Source organism: Podarcis filfolensis (assembly GCF_964270895.1).
Source record: "Podarcis filfolensis genome assembly, chromosome: 7".
Lineage (NCBI taxonomy): Eukaryota > Metazoa > Chordata > Lepidosauria > Squamata > Lacertidae > Podarcis > Podarcis filfolensis.
Window position 1 is genome coordinate 43,403,269 of NC_139603.1, and position 13,863 is coordinate 43,417,131.

Here is a 13,863-nt window from a genome sequence, read left to right on the forward strand (position 1 = left end):
GGAGAAGATATTAACATTAAGTAGCTTGTTTTAAAAGCACCCACTGCAGTAAAAGGGTTTTCTTGCACCATATCTATCTTTCATTAAATAAATTAAAGCATATGTCTTCTTCTTTAATTATTTATTTGAAATAAAAAGCCCCACACACAAATGGTTAGATGGTACATTGCTATAATGCTTAGGTGGTGAGCCTGTAGATATTGCAAACCATCAGACAAATATATATGTTTCTGGGCAATAAGCCATGATAGAAAATGGAATATTTCATTTAAAGTATCAGTCAGAAAGGCACCAGCAATCATATCATTCCTTTTTCTCCTGATTAATATAAACATAATAAGTGAAACACATTAACATCACTATGTAATTAGGATCACTGGCATGCTGTGAATAAATGAGGTTTACATATTGCAGAACATGAGGGATTATAACCAACCAAGTTCTACTCAGAGTAAACCCATTGAAATTAATGAACCTAAGTGAGCAGTGTCCATTAACCTGAGTGGGTCTACACTGAGTATGGTTAATGTTGAATACAATCCAAGGAAAGTAAGTATCAGACACAGTAAGCACCTGCCTTGGTACCTGCTTTTGATGCTGCAACAATTCTGCAGTCTGCAGTGGTGGTCCATGGTCCATTATCTCCACGGTGGAATGTTGGGAGTAGTCTGCCAGTCCAAACACTTCCTCCTCTTCCTCTTCGTCCCGTTCATCGTGCTTTTGTTCAGACTGAAAGCTGAATTCTGGCAGGGACTCAAGGTGTTCCAACTAAAATAGCAAGTGAATAAAATCAAAGATAACATTGCTGTCTGAATGTTTGGAACCAGAAGTTCCGAACAAGCATGTGTTACACTGCATGCGCAGGGTTTCCTCATTCCCTTCCATGACTTTATTTCATAAGGAATTCTTCATTTCTTAGAAGATAAAGTTGGGATGGGAAGAAGGCTTTGTGCACACACAGCTTTGGTTCAAGCTGTAAATGTGTAATGGCAAATGTATATTTCAGATTCAAAGAAGAGGATCATTACCTATTTTAAACATGCCATTTGTTTAATTTTAATAATATTAAACAGTGTCTAAAATCTTGAAGAGATTTTGCTTTGGCATGGTAATATTAAGTGCAGACTAATTCCATTATGGCCAATATGCATACAATAGGCATTATAAATCATCATTATTAGTGATATGGCCACTACAATAGTGATGGAAATTTTATAGCATATATGGAAACTTAAAAAATGTAAAATTCCACAGCTCAAATCCTTGTCTCATTCAAAGGTAACATATTCTTCTCACTTTTGATAATGTAGATATCTAGTTTAGTACGAACATAGCAGACATGATAAACATGTTAGCTACATGCGAGACTGAATGATTTAGATTCAAAGGGTAATTTCCTCCTCCTGAGGTGGTTTAGTAGAGTAGTCTCAAAGAGCGATATGCTTTTCTCTTCCTTCCTATTTTCTATGATGCATTATTTAGGAGCTGCATAAGAAAACAGTTCACTCATGATAGAGCCAAATATTTTGAGGGTGGAAAACAGAATAAATGACAACCACTTCTACTTCCTCACAAAATGCTGTTTTAGGGCTCTTCTGTTAGTTTTCAAACAAAGCGTATTTTCATTATTCAGAGCACATATTACCTAAAATGCACAATATTGCTATGACCCCCAAACTGATCTGAAACTATTAATAGACTGATTATTGCAAATCTTTTCAGTTCGGTACCAGCTTCTTGGGACCCTGGGCGTTGGGTGAGGGAGAACGGCCTATAAGGCTATTGATTTGCTTCACAGATTTCTGTCAGACAGGATTGATGTAGAGATAAGTAACAGGTAATTGAGAATAGCTGTACAGCTAGGCCCACACTGCAAATCTCTTTCAAAAAAAATACCAGAGACAGGTAGCTTCAGATTCCACTTCAGCCTTTTTCTGCTCTATAATCAATGTGACACTGATTCCAATACTACCCTTCAGGATGCTCTGACACCTGAACTTGAAGCAAGGTTATCTCTTAAAATCTATTTTGTTCCTAGCAGAACTATCCACATCACTTTTCCTTGTAGTTTCACTCCATTAAATGACACAGGACACTTACCTTAAGAACATCCTCTCCTTGCTCCTCCAATTTCTTGCCTTGTCGCCACTGTTTCAGCAGCCCTTTCAGTTTGGCATAGAGGAGAAAGGTGTTCTGCTTGAAATGCCTGAGTTCTTGATGCATCAGGTTTTTCTCCTGACTCCAGGTCTTCTCTTCCAATTTGTTCTGCAAAGTTAAGCTTTGCACCTCCAAGTCTTTCCTCCGTAGGCTCTGCAGATGGTCCTCTTCCAGCTTTGAACAGAACAACCATGCACAACATCAACAGGATATCGCCCTTGAGGGTTCATTCTTGTGTGTGTTTTTAAAATCTGGGCAAGATAAACCAAGGTTGCTCATTCTAATTATCATCAGCTAACTGTGTTTGGCAGCGGATCTGATTTTTGAGGAACCTGAAGAACACAGGCTGTAGCCTTAATTTAATTAAGCGTATGTGAATAATCTACTGAGGAAATACACAGCCCATTTACTTTAACAAGCTGCATCAGACTTGTGCAGCATAAACATTTTTATGCTCTATGTTCTCTTCATTGCATCCTTTCAATATGCTCACCATAGGACCCTGCCCCTACTACTGCTGTATGTGAATTGCCTTTGCTAAATTTGTTTTTGACTAGTCATTATAAGACACCCAGAGCTTCAGTAATTATAGCTCATTCCTCTCCCTTTCTCCTTTCTGAAATATTACTTTCTCTGCCTTAAGGAGAGAGAGCTACTTGCCTTCCAGGACCAATGCTGCTAAAACAATAAGGGAATCATCATTGGAAGCAGAAGAAATCCTATTGATGGAGAATATTGCTACTATTGTATGCTATCTGCATATATCCAAATAAATAGCCTGGGATGACCCAGGCTATTTAACCAGCAAATAAAGAAATAAAACAGTCCACAATCTCAGAGTTGCCATAGTTTTAGAAGATTTATGCTTCAGTGAGAAAGCACACTTGCCACGCGGTCACATCTACTACTTTCACATCTGTTTTATCTCTGCCAAATATTACCAATGAAACAATGAAAAGAACAAAAGAAAACTACTTTGTGGTAAATTTCTGTTTGGGAAAAAAAAACGTTATTTAAGTCCTATCCTGACTTCTGATCCTGAACGATTTACTTTTAACAGATATTGATTGACATAATCATGTACATTTTAGTTGGCTGTAAGTAAGGGGGGGAAATGTAACAGAGGCCAAATCTCCATGTCAATTGATTTAGACCCAATAACGAACTAGATAATTTTAATGCACAAAAATAGTTCTAGAACATACCCTACCAAAATTTTTTTACTGTTTTCAGAGGCCATTCCTTTCATTAGATTCCTGGGCTATGTGAGTTTTACAACACTTTCAAGAGGTAGACTTGGGCTACAGAGTAGGAAAACTGCAGAGCCTTACAGCATATGATATCTCTGGATCTAGAAAGATCCTTGTAACTTTGAGATTTATCATCTTGGCAATATGACTGAAAGCCAAATTATAGTTCCTGTTAACACCTCTTAACTGTATTTCCACAAGTCTGCCAATCCACAACAAAACTATCTATGAAACAGTACTGAAACACATTTAAGCAACTTCTAAATTCTTACCACAAACTAAGGAGTTTCTGATAGTCAGAAAAACAGACAAAGGTCTCTTCCAACAACCGCATTATGCATTTACCTGAATTATCTTTTCTGTAAATGTTTCTTGCTCCTCTTGGCGAAGTTTCACCTCTTGCTCAAGTTGAGCCTGAAGCTCCTGAATCGATATATTCTGTACAGGTAAAACATGGCAGTTCCTGAGCTGATCAGCAGGACAAAGGAGTAAGGTTCTAACAGGTGTGACAGAACTACAGGACAGACATCACTGAGACACACAACTACACAGTGAAAAGACACTTCAAATATGCATTGTGTTCATATTCAGTGAGATCTAATTCCAAATGAATGAAAAATCTGCACACAGATTCCATTGCTGGATCAGGAACTGCACATGTAGACCTGTGCCCTGTGTCCATATTAGGATACACATTGAGACAGAGGGCTTTCAGGCCTTTTCTCATTTGCACTGTCGATAATGCCATGCACATCTCAGACTGTGTACATGTTGTGAAAAACTGTATCTGGATCAGAGACTAGGTAGTATCTACTAGTCTGTGTGTCACTTGAAGGTTATGGAGGTCATCAAAAAGTTACTTATGTTCTTAGGGGCTCTATTTTATTTGATTGTAAAATGTCCAATTGATAAAAAAAAAGATTATCCCTACATCCAGATTTGAATATGCAGAATTTCAAATAGCCAAATTTGAATTTGCAGAACTTCAAATAGCCAAATTTCTATGTGTCATCAATCACAGCCCAACATCACATTCCAGCAACAAAGGTAAAAGTATAATTAAATTTAAAATGTTAAATCAAGTATATATTTAAAGTAAGGATCCTGGCAGCCTTGGGCAAAATCTGTTCTCAGCCTGGATCCTTGGCTGCTTCAGATGTGTCAATAATTGGGCAGGAGAAGATACAGAAAATGCAACCCCCTCCACATTTCTTGTTTCCCAGCATTTCTTTGTTGCTTGAGCAGATTGATTGTTGTATTCTGATTTTGGAAAATGCCAAAGGGGAAAAAGCTACATACAGCCAACTTGTAAAAATAATAATAATCAGATGATACTCGTGGTCCATATCCAGTGAAGCTCTACTGGTGCAAAGGACTTCTGCGCATGTAACAGAACCTCTGCCTCCTCTCCTGTCCCCTCTAGGCCATTGCATGCCCTCAAAATTGGCTTTGGAGGGCGGAGGACCCTCTGTAGCAGATTTTGAGGCAGGAAGGTAAGAAAAAGAAGTTTCACTGTGCCGGTGGAATCCTGTGGGGCACAATGACTTAAGATTGGGGAAATATTCCAAAAAACCAAAAATCAGAGTTCTTTTAAACTCATGTTCTCTTAAACTAGATTATTGTATTTTTGAGATAGCTGAATATGGTTTGAAAGTAGGATGTCTGCTAGTGGTGTGTACACTCATTCTACATTGGCTTTGGTCTATAGGTTTTATATTCCACCACCCCCCAAAAAACCCTGTTTGACTATACAGGTGATGAGGACAAACACGTATGCAGAACTGTGAGAAGTGAAACCACTTTTAAATCTCTTTAAAAGTATTGCCTATCTCCAGCTGAAGATCTGACTTAAGCATTCTTACATGGAGGCAAGATCCACTGAAAACAATGTCTTGCTTCCAAAGGATGTATCAAAAATCTAGAAAGCACAAGTTAATCTACATGAATAAAGGAGCATGCTATACTCACAACACATGAACATTGCTCACCAAAAGTAACTGAAGTACATAAAGCTATGTTAGGGCAACATGTTATGACTATGATGGAGATAACATAAGGTGTACTGTGCTTCCCTATGCAAATGACTCCTATCATGAGAGTTCCACGTCAGCAAAATGTAAAAGTTTCAAGTAATGAGGCTAATCTGTGAACTGCTTATGCATAAGTTTATTGCATTTTAAATGAAGTGTTGTTAGCTTCCTTGAATACAGCTTTAATAGACACAAAGTACACGACTAAAATCTTTTAATCAGTAATTCCCGTCTCTAAAGACTTCTAGAGAGCCTGATCCTCAAGCGCCCTTTAAGCAGAAGGGGAAACATGCATACCAGTCTCCCTGTCTAATAAATAAACAATGAAGAGCTAGTTAGTTAGTTAATTAATTAATTAAAGTATTTTGCTGAATTTATATTGTTCTGCTCATTTGGAATGGGTTTTGCGTATTTTATAATTGTAATGATATTATTTGTTTTATAATTGCATTTTCTATTGTAGTAATCTGTCCTATAACTTTGTAGTGAAAGGCAGTTTCACTATAAAAAATTTAGAAGATTTTAAAATCTTCTAAATAAATATATAATACATTATTAGACATTAGCAACAATAATTGGAGGAAACAATACTTCTACTGGCAAGTCTCGGCATCAGTGAGTCTAATATTTGTGGTGTTTACAGTGTTACTGTATACACAACATGAACAGAATCTAAACTTCCATGGGTGGAGTTTCATTTAGAGAATGTTGGACTGGAAGAGAGTGTGAGTCACAGTAGGTGTGAGGTGGGAAATGATGGCTGAGAATGGCAGATGAAGAGTTGGGATAGTTCTGTAGGGACAGAGAGGAGAGGGAATGAGATGGCAATAAAAATGAAAGTATAGAGACCTAGTATAACTGTAACAGTATGTTAGTTTAGGCTATTAGCACTATTAATATTACTTGTTCCAGATTATTATGTTTCCCAGTTAAATATATGTTTACATTTTAATTATCTGTGTTGTGGCCTGGGTGGGTACTAAGGTTAGTATATCTCACCCCATATTGTATTGTGTGGATGTATTCACGTAAATGGGAGAGGGCCTTCTGAGTGGCTGCTCTCAGACTTTGGAGCAGCCTTCCTGGAGAATTTAGACTTGCTCCCTCCTTGTTGTCCTTTCACTGGCAGGTGAAGACTGTCTAAGCTACTTGACTCCAGACTTAACATAACAGATGAGTGATTGACTCCCTAATTATCAGAGGACAGAGTCTTCTAAGGGATCCCGAGAATTTCACACCAATATAAGGTATGTTTCCTGATTTGTCATGAAAGCTGACTTGTTGAAGCAACAATACATTCTTATAACTCTATTCACCCCTATTATTCCCTTTCTCTCTTTTGACAAATTATATATTTGATGCAGGTGAGGCGACATTCATCATTATGACCTGGTTACATCATAGGGAAAAGGTGGGGTGGGGTGGGGAGAGTCACAGACCCAGAAAATGAACTCATACAATGCAGACTATTGGATAGTAGAGTCTACCACAGCACTGTTGAACATAATGCAAATGCAAAACAACACAACTCACAGGCATCCCAATCCAGGGAAATGGCTGTTACTTTTACTGGAATCAATATTTTTACATCTCCTACCACATCCACAGCACCAATCCATTATTGGGAAGATATGAGCAGGGAGTAGGGGGATAAGAAAATAGGAAAAACCTGACCTGAGTCTGGCCACACTACACTACTGCATGCTCTCAATCTACCTAACAACACACCAGCACAGCAAGAGGTTTCTACTCTCTAATCCCAATCAGCCAAATGGGAATGCTGTTACATTTATAGTTCCTAGATTAGGTTCTAATGCATTGATCTATGCATTTGGTTCTAATGCATAGATTCATTTTAGAAAACTCAACATTAATTTACAAATATTTCTTTTTACATTTGTTGTTCATTTTCAAAGCTTCCTTACTAAAAAAAAAGTCCTCCCACCTCCTAAATCCATAACAAACTTAAGACAGTCCTTTAACTAGGGAGAGGGTTTGGTTTCCATGTTTTCACTGCTGAAAAGTCTTTCCCCAACGCTTTCTGATTATAGAATAACAATAAAACTTTGGTATGTTTCTTACTCTCCAAAAGCTATAGAATTTTGTAAGTTTGCTGCACAGTGAAAATCAAAAGAGATATACATAAAATCAAGAGAGAGACACACAAGAAACCGGTGGAAGGTCCCTTGGACTCACAAATTAATGTACATCCAAATAATGATGAAGAGTGTTGCCATTTTGGGTTTGGGGGGGATGGCATCCGTTTTTAACCCATGTGCAACTATTTTGAGAATTGTATTTCACTGATTCAATTTCAAACATGCATAAAATAATAAAAAAGAAAAGCTAAGAAAGTATTGGGGGAAAGAAAAAGAGATGAGCAGTTCCAATCCCTGTTTGCAAATATAAATAAGTAAACATATTATGCTTTCACTGACATTGTACTGCATACCATGCTCTTATTTTATATTAATGTGATATAGTTTTAGCCTTTAAAAAGTATCAAAATGAATTAAAATGTGCATTTTAAGATAAAGCATGTTCAGAAATGCACAAAATGCATATCTGAGTATAAATTTTCACACATACTTTTAAAAATAAAAAACACAATATGAAAACAGGGCAGAACATACTTAAGAGTAATCACATCTAAAATTGATACGAATTTATCTTACCATTCAATATTACTTCATAAGTCCAAGTATTATACATAAATTATATTTCATTTAGTTAAAAATAAAGTCCAGATTCTAACTCTAATTTAGAACATTCCACTTTACAAAATATAATAATGTAAGTTATTTGGTGCCAACAAGTCTATACCTGAAACTTTTGCTAAAATAATGACCGGGGATGTTGAGCAATATTATGCACCATTTCCTGAATGTGTTTAGAGTTTGAGTATCAAAAATGATTTTATAATGGGTATTCCAAGACTATTATTTTGTCAGCTTCATGCACATTCTGGCACATATGTAAAGTATTTATTCTTGCTGTTAGGGTTTTTACTAATGATTGCATAAATGTTTCAAGCTTATCTTGAAAGTGAATTTACAAGATCCACGTGCAACCATTTAATTGGTGAAAACATACAAATACATACACACACAATCTAACACAAGAAAGGAATGTCTACACAGATTAGCTGATGGTTGTGCAACAATGAAAAGGCTATGGAATGTCTAATGAAATATGCCATTGGAAATAAAACATATATTCATATAGTACATTCTATGAAAGTTGAAACCATAAAAGAGGGAAATTCAAAAATTTTAGGTTTCAACTCAGTCCAATGTGATCTTTTATACAGAGAATTCCCTGCAGATACAAAATGAAAGTTAACAAAACAACTCTGATTTACAGATACTTGTGTTCTAGACTGTTACTTACAATACAAGCATATTAAATAACAAAACAATATATTCATCCATTTTGACTAAATGTCTTTACTGTTTCTTATTTAGATAAAAGGCATTTGTGCTTTTCTTTGCTACCACTAAGGTAGGGCAAGGGAAAGGAGTTTCTCATTTCACTATACTTTTCTTATGCTTGGTTCACAACATGCTACATGAATCTAATGTGTGAAGGCCAACCATTAAGCTTCAACAAAATTCATCCTTGCCCTGTCTAAGCTGCACCTGAGAGACAGAAATTGAAAGCACTTGTATAATGATGAAAGGTGGAACCATGAAATGCAAGATATTCCCCTTGGTCACAATTCTATCAGATATTTATTGGCAAGACCATAAGAAGAAACAGGATACTAAATTTAAGTATTATAGTTTTGAACAGGAGGATGTCTGTGCAAAATCTCACACAACAGTACAGCAAAACTTTTATTCCATTTCTTATTTTAGAAAACTAAGGCTCAAACTGGATGCCATGAGGAGATTTGTGATATTCTTCTCTGCAGTTTTATTTTTTATTTTTAGAAACCCAAAGCTGGGACAGGCTCTATCTAAGCAAAAGATGGACATGAGTAAAAAGGCTGCTTAACTCCGACTTCTCTGGTCCCTTTTTCTAAAGCTAAAAACCACAACCTGCCCAATTTGCTTCCTGTGCAGTGTGAGGACATTTCTGTTTGAGAAAATTCCATCCCAAGGCACACAAACAGAACCAAGTAGCCCTGTTCTTTGGTTCTGTGATATTTTTCTTCTTGTTGCCATTTCACAAAATTGTTTATGTGAAACTCCCTTCAGTTTCAAAAGTAATTTGTCATGCAGAACGGCAGAGGGCTTGCTTAGGAATTCCAAACATCTTAGGGCTTGTGGAACAAGCAACATGCTTGCTCCACATTAATGAACAATGTTATAATAATACTGAGTTCTGTCCCATAAATTAAAGCATTTTCTGAGACAGCAGGTTCACAATTCAAAAGACACAAAGAAAGAGGAAAAAGCAAGGCGGTGAAAGGACAATTTATGAAGTGGGATGACTGGCTATGGATCCAAAAGTGGTTCCTGTGTTCATATTTGGTCTCTGGAGATGGGAAGTAGATGGGAAGTATTAAGTGAAGAAATTCAGAACAGTTGGACCTGCACTTCGTTCAGAGTTAGCATTTGACTAGATTAAGGACTATCACCTTGGCATATAAAATTTACTACTTATCTTTGTCACATTTCTAACAGTTTTAATTTATATTCCATGAGTTGTATCCCAAGTTGTTAAAGGCCTTTCTTGTTTACAAATGGGCTGGTTTACACCTTGTACTAGAGCAGTGGGGGGGTGAACCGCCAGATCAAGGACCATTCCCCAACCTCACCCACCTGCCCCATACCCAATATATGACACCAGGTATGGGGCAGATAAAAGCTGCAGCTTCAAAGGAATAATCAGGATCCTTAAAATACACTCCCAATTGTTGTTTGGAAGCAAGGGTTGCTGTTAGTGCCAATCAGCTGGCATAAAGCCCTGCTGGAGTTGAAAGGACTATGGAGTTCCCTGCCCAAAGTGGGGATTGCTGTGATTGGCAACTAGCTTATCAGCACTTGCTGGAAATGCCTCCTTTGCCTGTGTAGCTTGAAATCAAGCCACATGGGCAAGAAACATGTTTCCTAGGGAAACACTTGACCTTTGACGTCAGGTAACTGACAGGTGGGTAGACCCACTCACCTGTCAAAGTGGCCTGTGAACCACTCTGGGGGTGGGGAGTTGGGACCTGGCCTGCCAGCTGAGCCCCGTTACCCTACTCCTGCACTAGAGTGTTGTAAATGAAACCCAAATGTAATCTTCTGCAAGGAAAAAGATGAGAACTATTACAGAATCCACATCATACAGCACAGTGTATATAAATGCAATAAAGAAGAACTCGTACTCTAGCACTTGCCCAAGGTTTTGTAAGTCAGTGCTACTAGCTATTTCCCTTCTGCTTACAGTTCCTCGGAGCCAATAGTTTGTTCATATTAAAGATTTAGAAATATAGTTCTCTCTCGCACAATAGCAGGGCTCTATTCTATCTGTGAATAATGAGTTGAAATGTTTCAGTAGGCGTCTGTCTCCTCCCCTGTGCTGAACTAGTTGAATGACTAGCTTTAATGAAGAAAACAAGAAGTCTGCTCTTAAGACTTTTTTTTTTAAAAAGACAAGTTTCTTTCAAAGCATATACTTAACCCAAGAGTTTACCTACTAATAATACTGTATGCTAATAACTACTGGTGCAGTACAAATAATGGCAGCAATTTAAAGTAACTTACGACTAGAGGGTGGTTCCAAATCAAAGACAATAGACTTACATTGTCTGTCATCTAACAATTAATCTACCACAACACTACATATAAAATAATCTGCAGTGGGAAAACAGACCTAGAATTTTTTTGGGGGGAGGCTTCTTTTTAAATTTTTTTATCTTCCATCTATTTTTATTTTATTTGCAAAAAGAAATATGTATCATCAATATTAAGAAAAAATAGCAGCAAATCAATAATTTAATTATACTCAAAAAGCAAGTATAAACCAAACTGAGGTTCACTTCCGCCTATCCGTTATTTATAGGCCCTATCCAACAAGATGAAAAATCTACAGATTTCCTAAGTGGCCAATGCAAAGACATTTATTCCCAGAGCAAAGCAGCTAAAAAGTTCCCTTTTGCCATTTTGATCTGGGAGAGCATCAATGGCACATCTACTTGGGGAAGATAACAAAATAGTGCTATCTTCAACATCATTCTTTAACAGTTTACTTCCCATTTTCTATCTTCAATGTATATAATTTTGCTCAGTTAAAATATATTTTGTATCAACAGATTGGCAAATTACTGTGAACTGGGATATCTTCTATATCCCTGCCAATGAAGGAGAAGAGGTAGGATTAATGAATCTAGAATAAATAAATTCATGGGTCTGTTCTCATAGTCACAAATGCAGATTGGAATAACTGATCCACCGTTCAGGGAAAGTTCTGAAGGAGCACTTAATGCAGATTAGTTAAACTTTAACATCTTGAAGCCACTCTTTTTCAGAGTCTTCTGTTAATCCACGTCTTTTATTCTTGTCAAATGCAAGTGGACTATTTTTCCCACAGTCACAAATGATAATCACCATTCCATGCTTTAAAAACACTTTATATGGCTAGTAAAACTCCAGTGCTTTCCCTTCTGACTGAATAAACAATGGGCTTCGTCAAGTGTTAATGCCCTCATAGCTTATTGCCCATAGTTATGAACCAAACTATGTTAACAAAAAATCTAAAATCAACACTCAAAAATAATTTCACCACATGCAAATAACTGTGGTTTCCCTGTTTTATAATGGCAAAAAATGGCAAATTAATGCTCTTCCTGGGATCTCTAAACTTTGTGCCATTGTATATAAATTTAATGTCAGCTTATTATAGTACAGTATAAAGTTTGATCAGTTGTTGACGTGGCCTTAGTTTGACAAAACATAGAACTGATTGCAAAACCCCCCAAAACTCTTATCTCAGGCAAACAGGTGTGTTTTGTACACTTTTGATCCATGGATTAAGTACAGGTTTTATTACCTGTAAAGGACTACCCTGTAACAAAAAAATCTTATGTCATCTTGCAATATTGTGTCATATACATGTCTGAAATAAATGGCTAACATTTACTTCATCTTCGTATTCTCTGGGATAATTTTTTTTTTAATACACTGACCAAATTTATTTATAATATCTAATGTCTCTATGCCCATCTGCATGTTTGCTCATCCATTAAAGAAGGAATCTGGTACAGAGCTGGCAAGTCTGGGCCCTAAACAGACTGTAAAATAATATGTCTGTTCAACACAGGCCATTAGAACAAACTATTTAGCATAATACCAACATGCTTCCAAACTCTGCTTATTTCTCATTGCCCTCTTTCATTTCCCTAATTCTGATTATGCCTATTCATTCTGTGCCTGGCTGAACCACAACAAAAGTTAATACATGTTGTGCACAAACATACATGCAAATTGAGGCTTGCTGCATTGTTCTCTCCTCTACATTTCAAATCTTCCTCCCCACCTGCCAATCTAGGCAATGCATCTGACAGACTTGCTGGACTGTGAATCAAACGCTGATTTAATTGTCTTATCTTGCTACTTCCTCCATGCAATCAGCCTTTTGTAATTTTAAAATGCTGCATGTAAATTTAAGGAATCAAATATACATTCATACCCTCTTTAAAAGGTTTAAAACACTTTAAAACTGCTTTTGGAAGAAGGTGAAGAGAATTGGGTTAGTGGCATCACTGCTTTTCAGCCAGTAAGGACTGGGAACAGTTTCCTGTCAACTCAATCCAGGATGAAAGTCATACATCTAAACAAAATGTAGTGACCGCTATTCTATAGAGACCACCACTCAACATCTGTACATACCCACGATTAAGAATTCAAATTTGGCTGGTTCCAGAACATAGCCAGATGGACTATGATGGAAACTAATGCTTTTGCAACCATTAGCAGTGACAGCTCACAATGTATCATCTATGGATAAATATACAAGTCATCATACTTATGATGCTTATGTATGCAAGCTGATTGTTGTTCTAGAGAATGAAAGTGGTTGATGTATACAACAAGAAATAGTTCTATATGTTTAGAGAGATGTTCTTCACAGAAGAAAAAAAAAAAGGAAGCCCTTCTGTGTGGGGGATTTTGGAGCATGTCCATAAAATCACAACTATTTATATGCTATCAAGCATGGAAAAAATTACATGGGCTTTCTGAAAGTTTGGTTGGTGAGAAATACAAGGAACATACTACACTGCAACCTTGTAGTGACTATTGCTTGATATAGTGTTGAGGTATATAATTTAACTTCCAATGATTTTTCAAAGCCATCAAGGTGAGCAACACAACAACCACCCACATTTCACACATGGCATTCTGGCTATCTGTTTCTTTCCAGGTCAGTTACAGGTATATCAGGGGTGGCCATTAGGATCACAGAAGTCTAAGGGTGCAGAGGTTTTAAGCGAACATTGT

General features: G+C 36.9%; 1 protein-coding gene across 11 annotated transcripts in view; it reads right to left on the reverse strand.

Annotated features, from left to right (window-relative positions):
• Positions 1-13,863, reverse strand: part of MTCL1 (microtubule crosslinking factor 1) — a 92,449-nt gene that overhangs the window by 20,571 nt on the left and 58,015 nt on the right. For 5 of the 11 annotated variants that reach the window (XM_083622459.1, XM_083622464.1, XM_083622462.1 and 2 more), the window contains 3 exons: positions 3,753-3,845; positions 2,101-2,331; positions 586-768 (listed from right to left, as the gene is read on the reverse strand). In XM_083622459.1, the coding sequence (XP_083478585.1) occupies positions 586-768; positions 2,101-2,331; positions 3,753-3,845 (507 nt within the window). Of the gene's footprint in view, positions 1-585; positions 769-2,100; positions 2,332-3,752; positions 3,876-13,863 lie in introns of all 11 variants that reach the window. The other 6 variants (XM_083622463.1, XM_083622460.1, XM_083622457.1 and 3 more) reach the window with 2 other exon arrangements.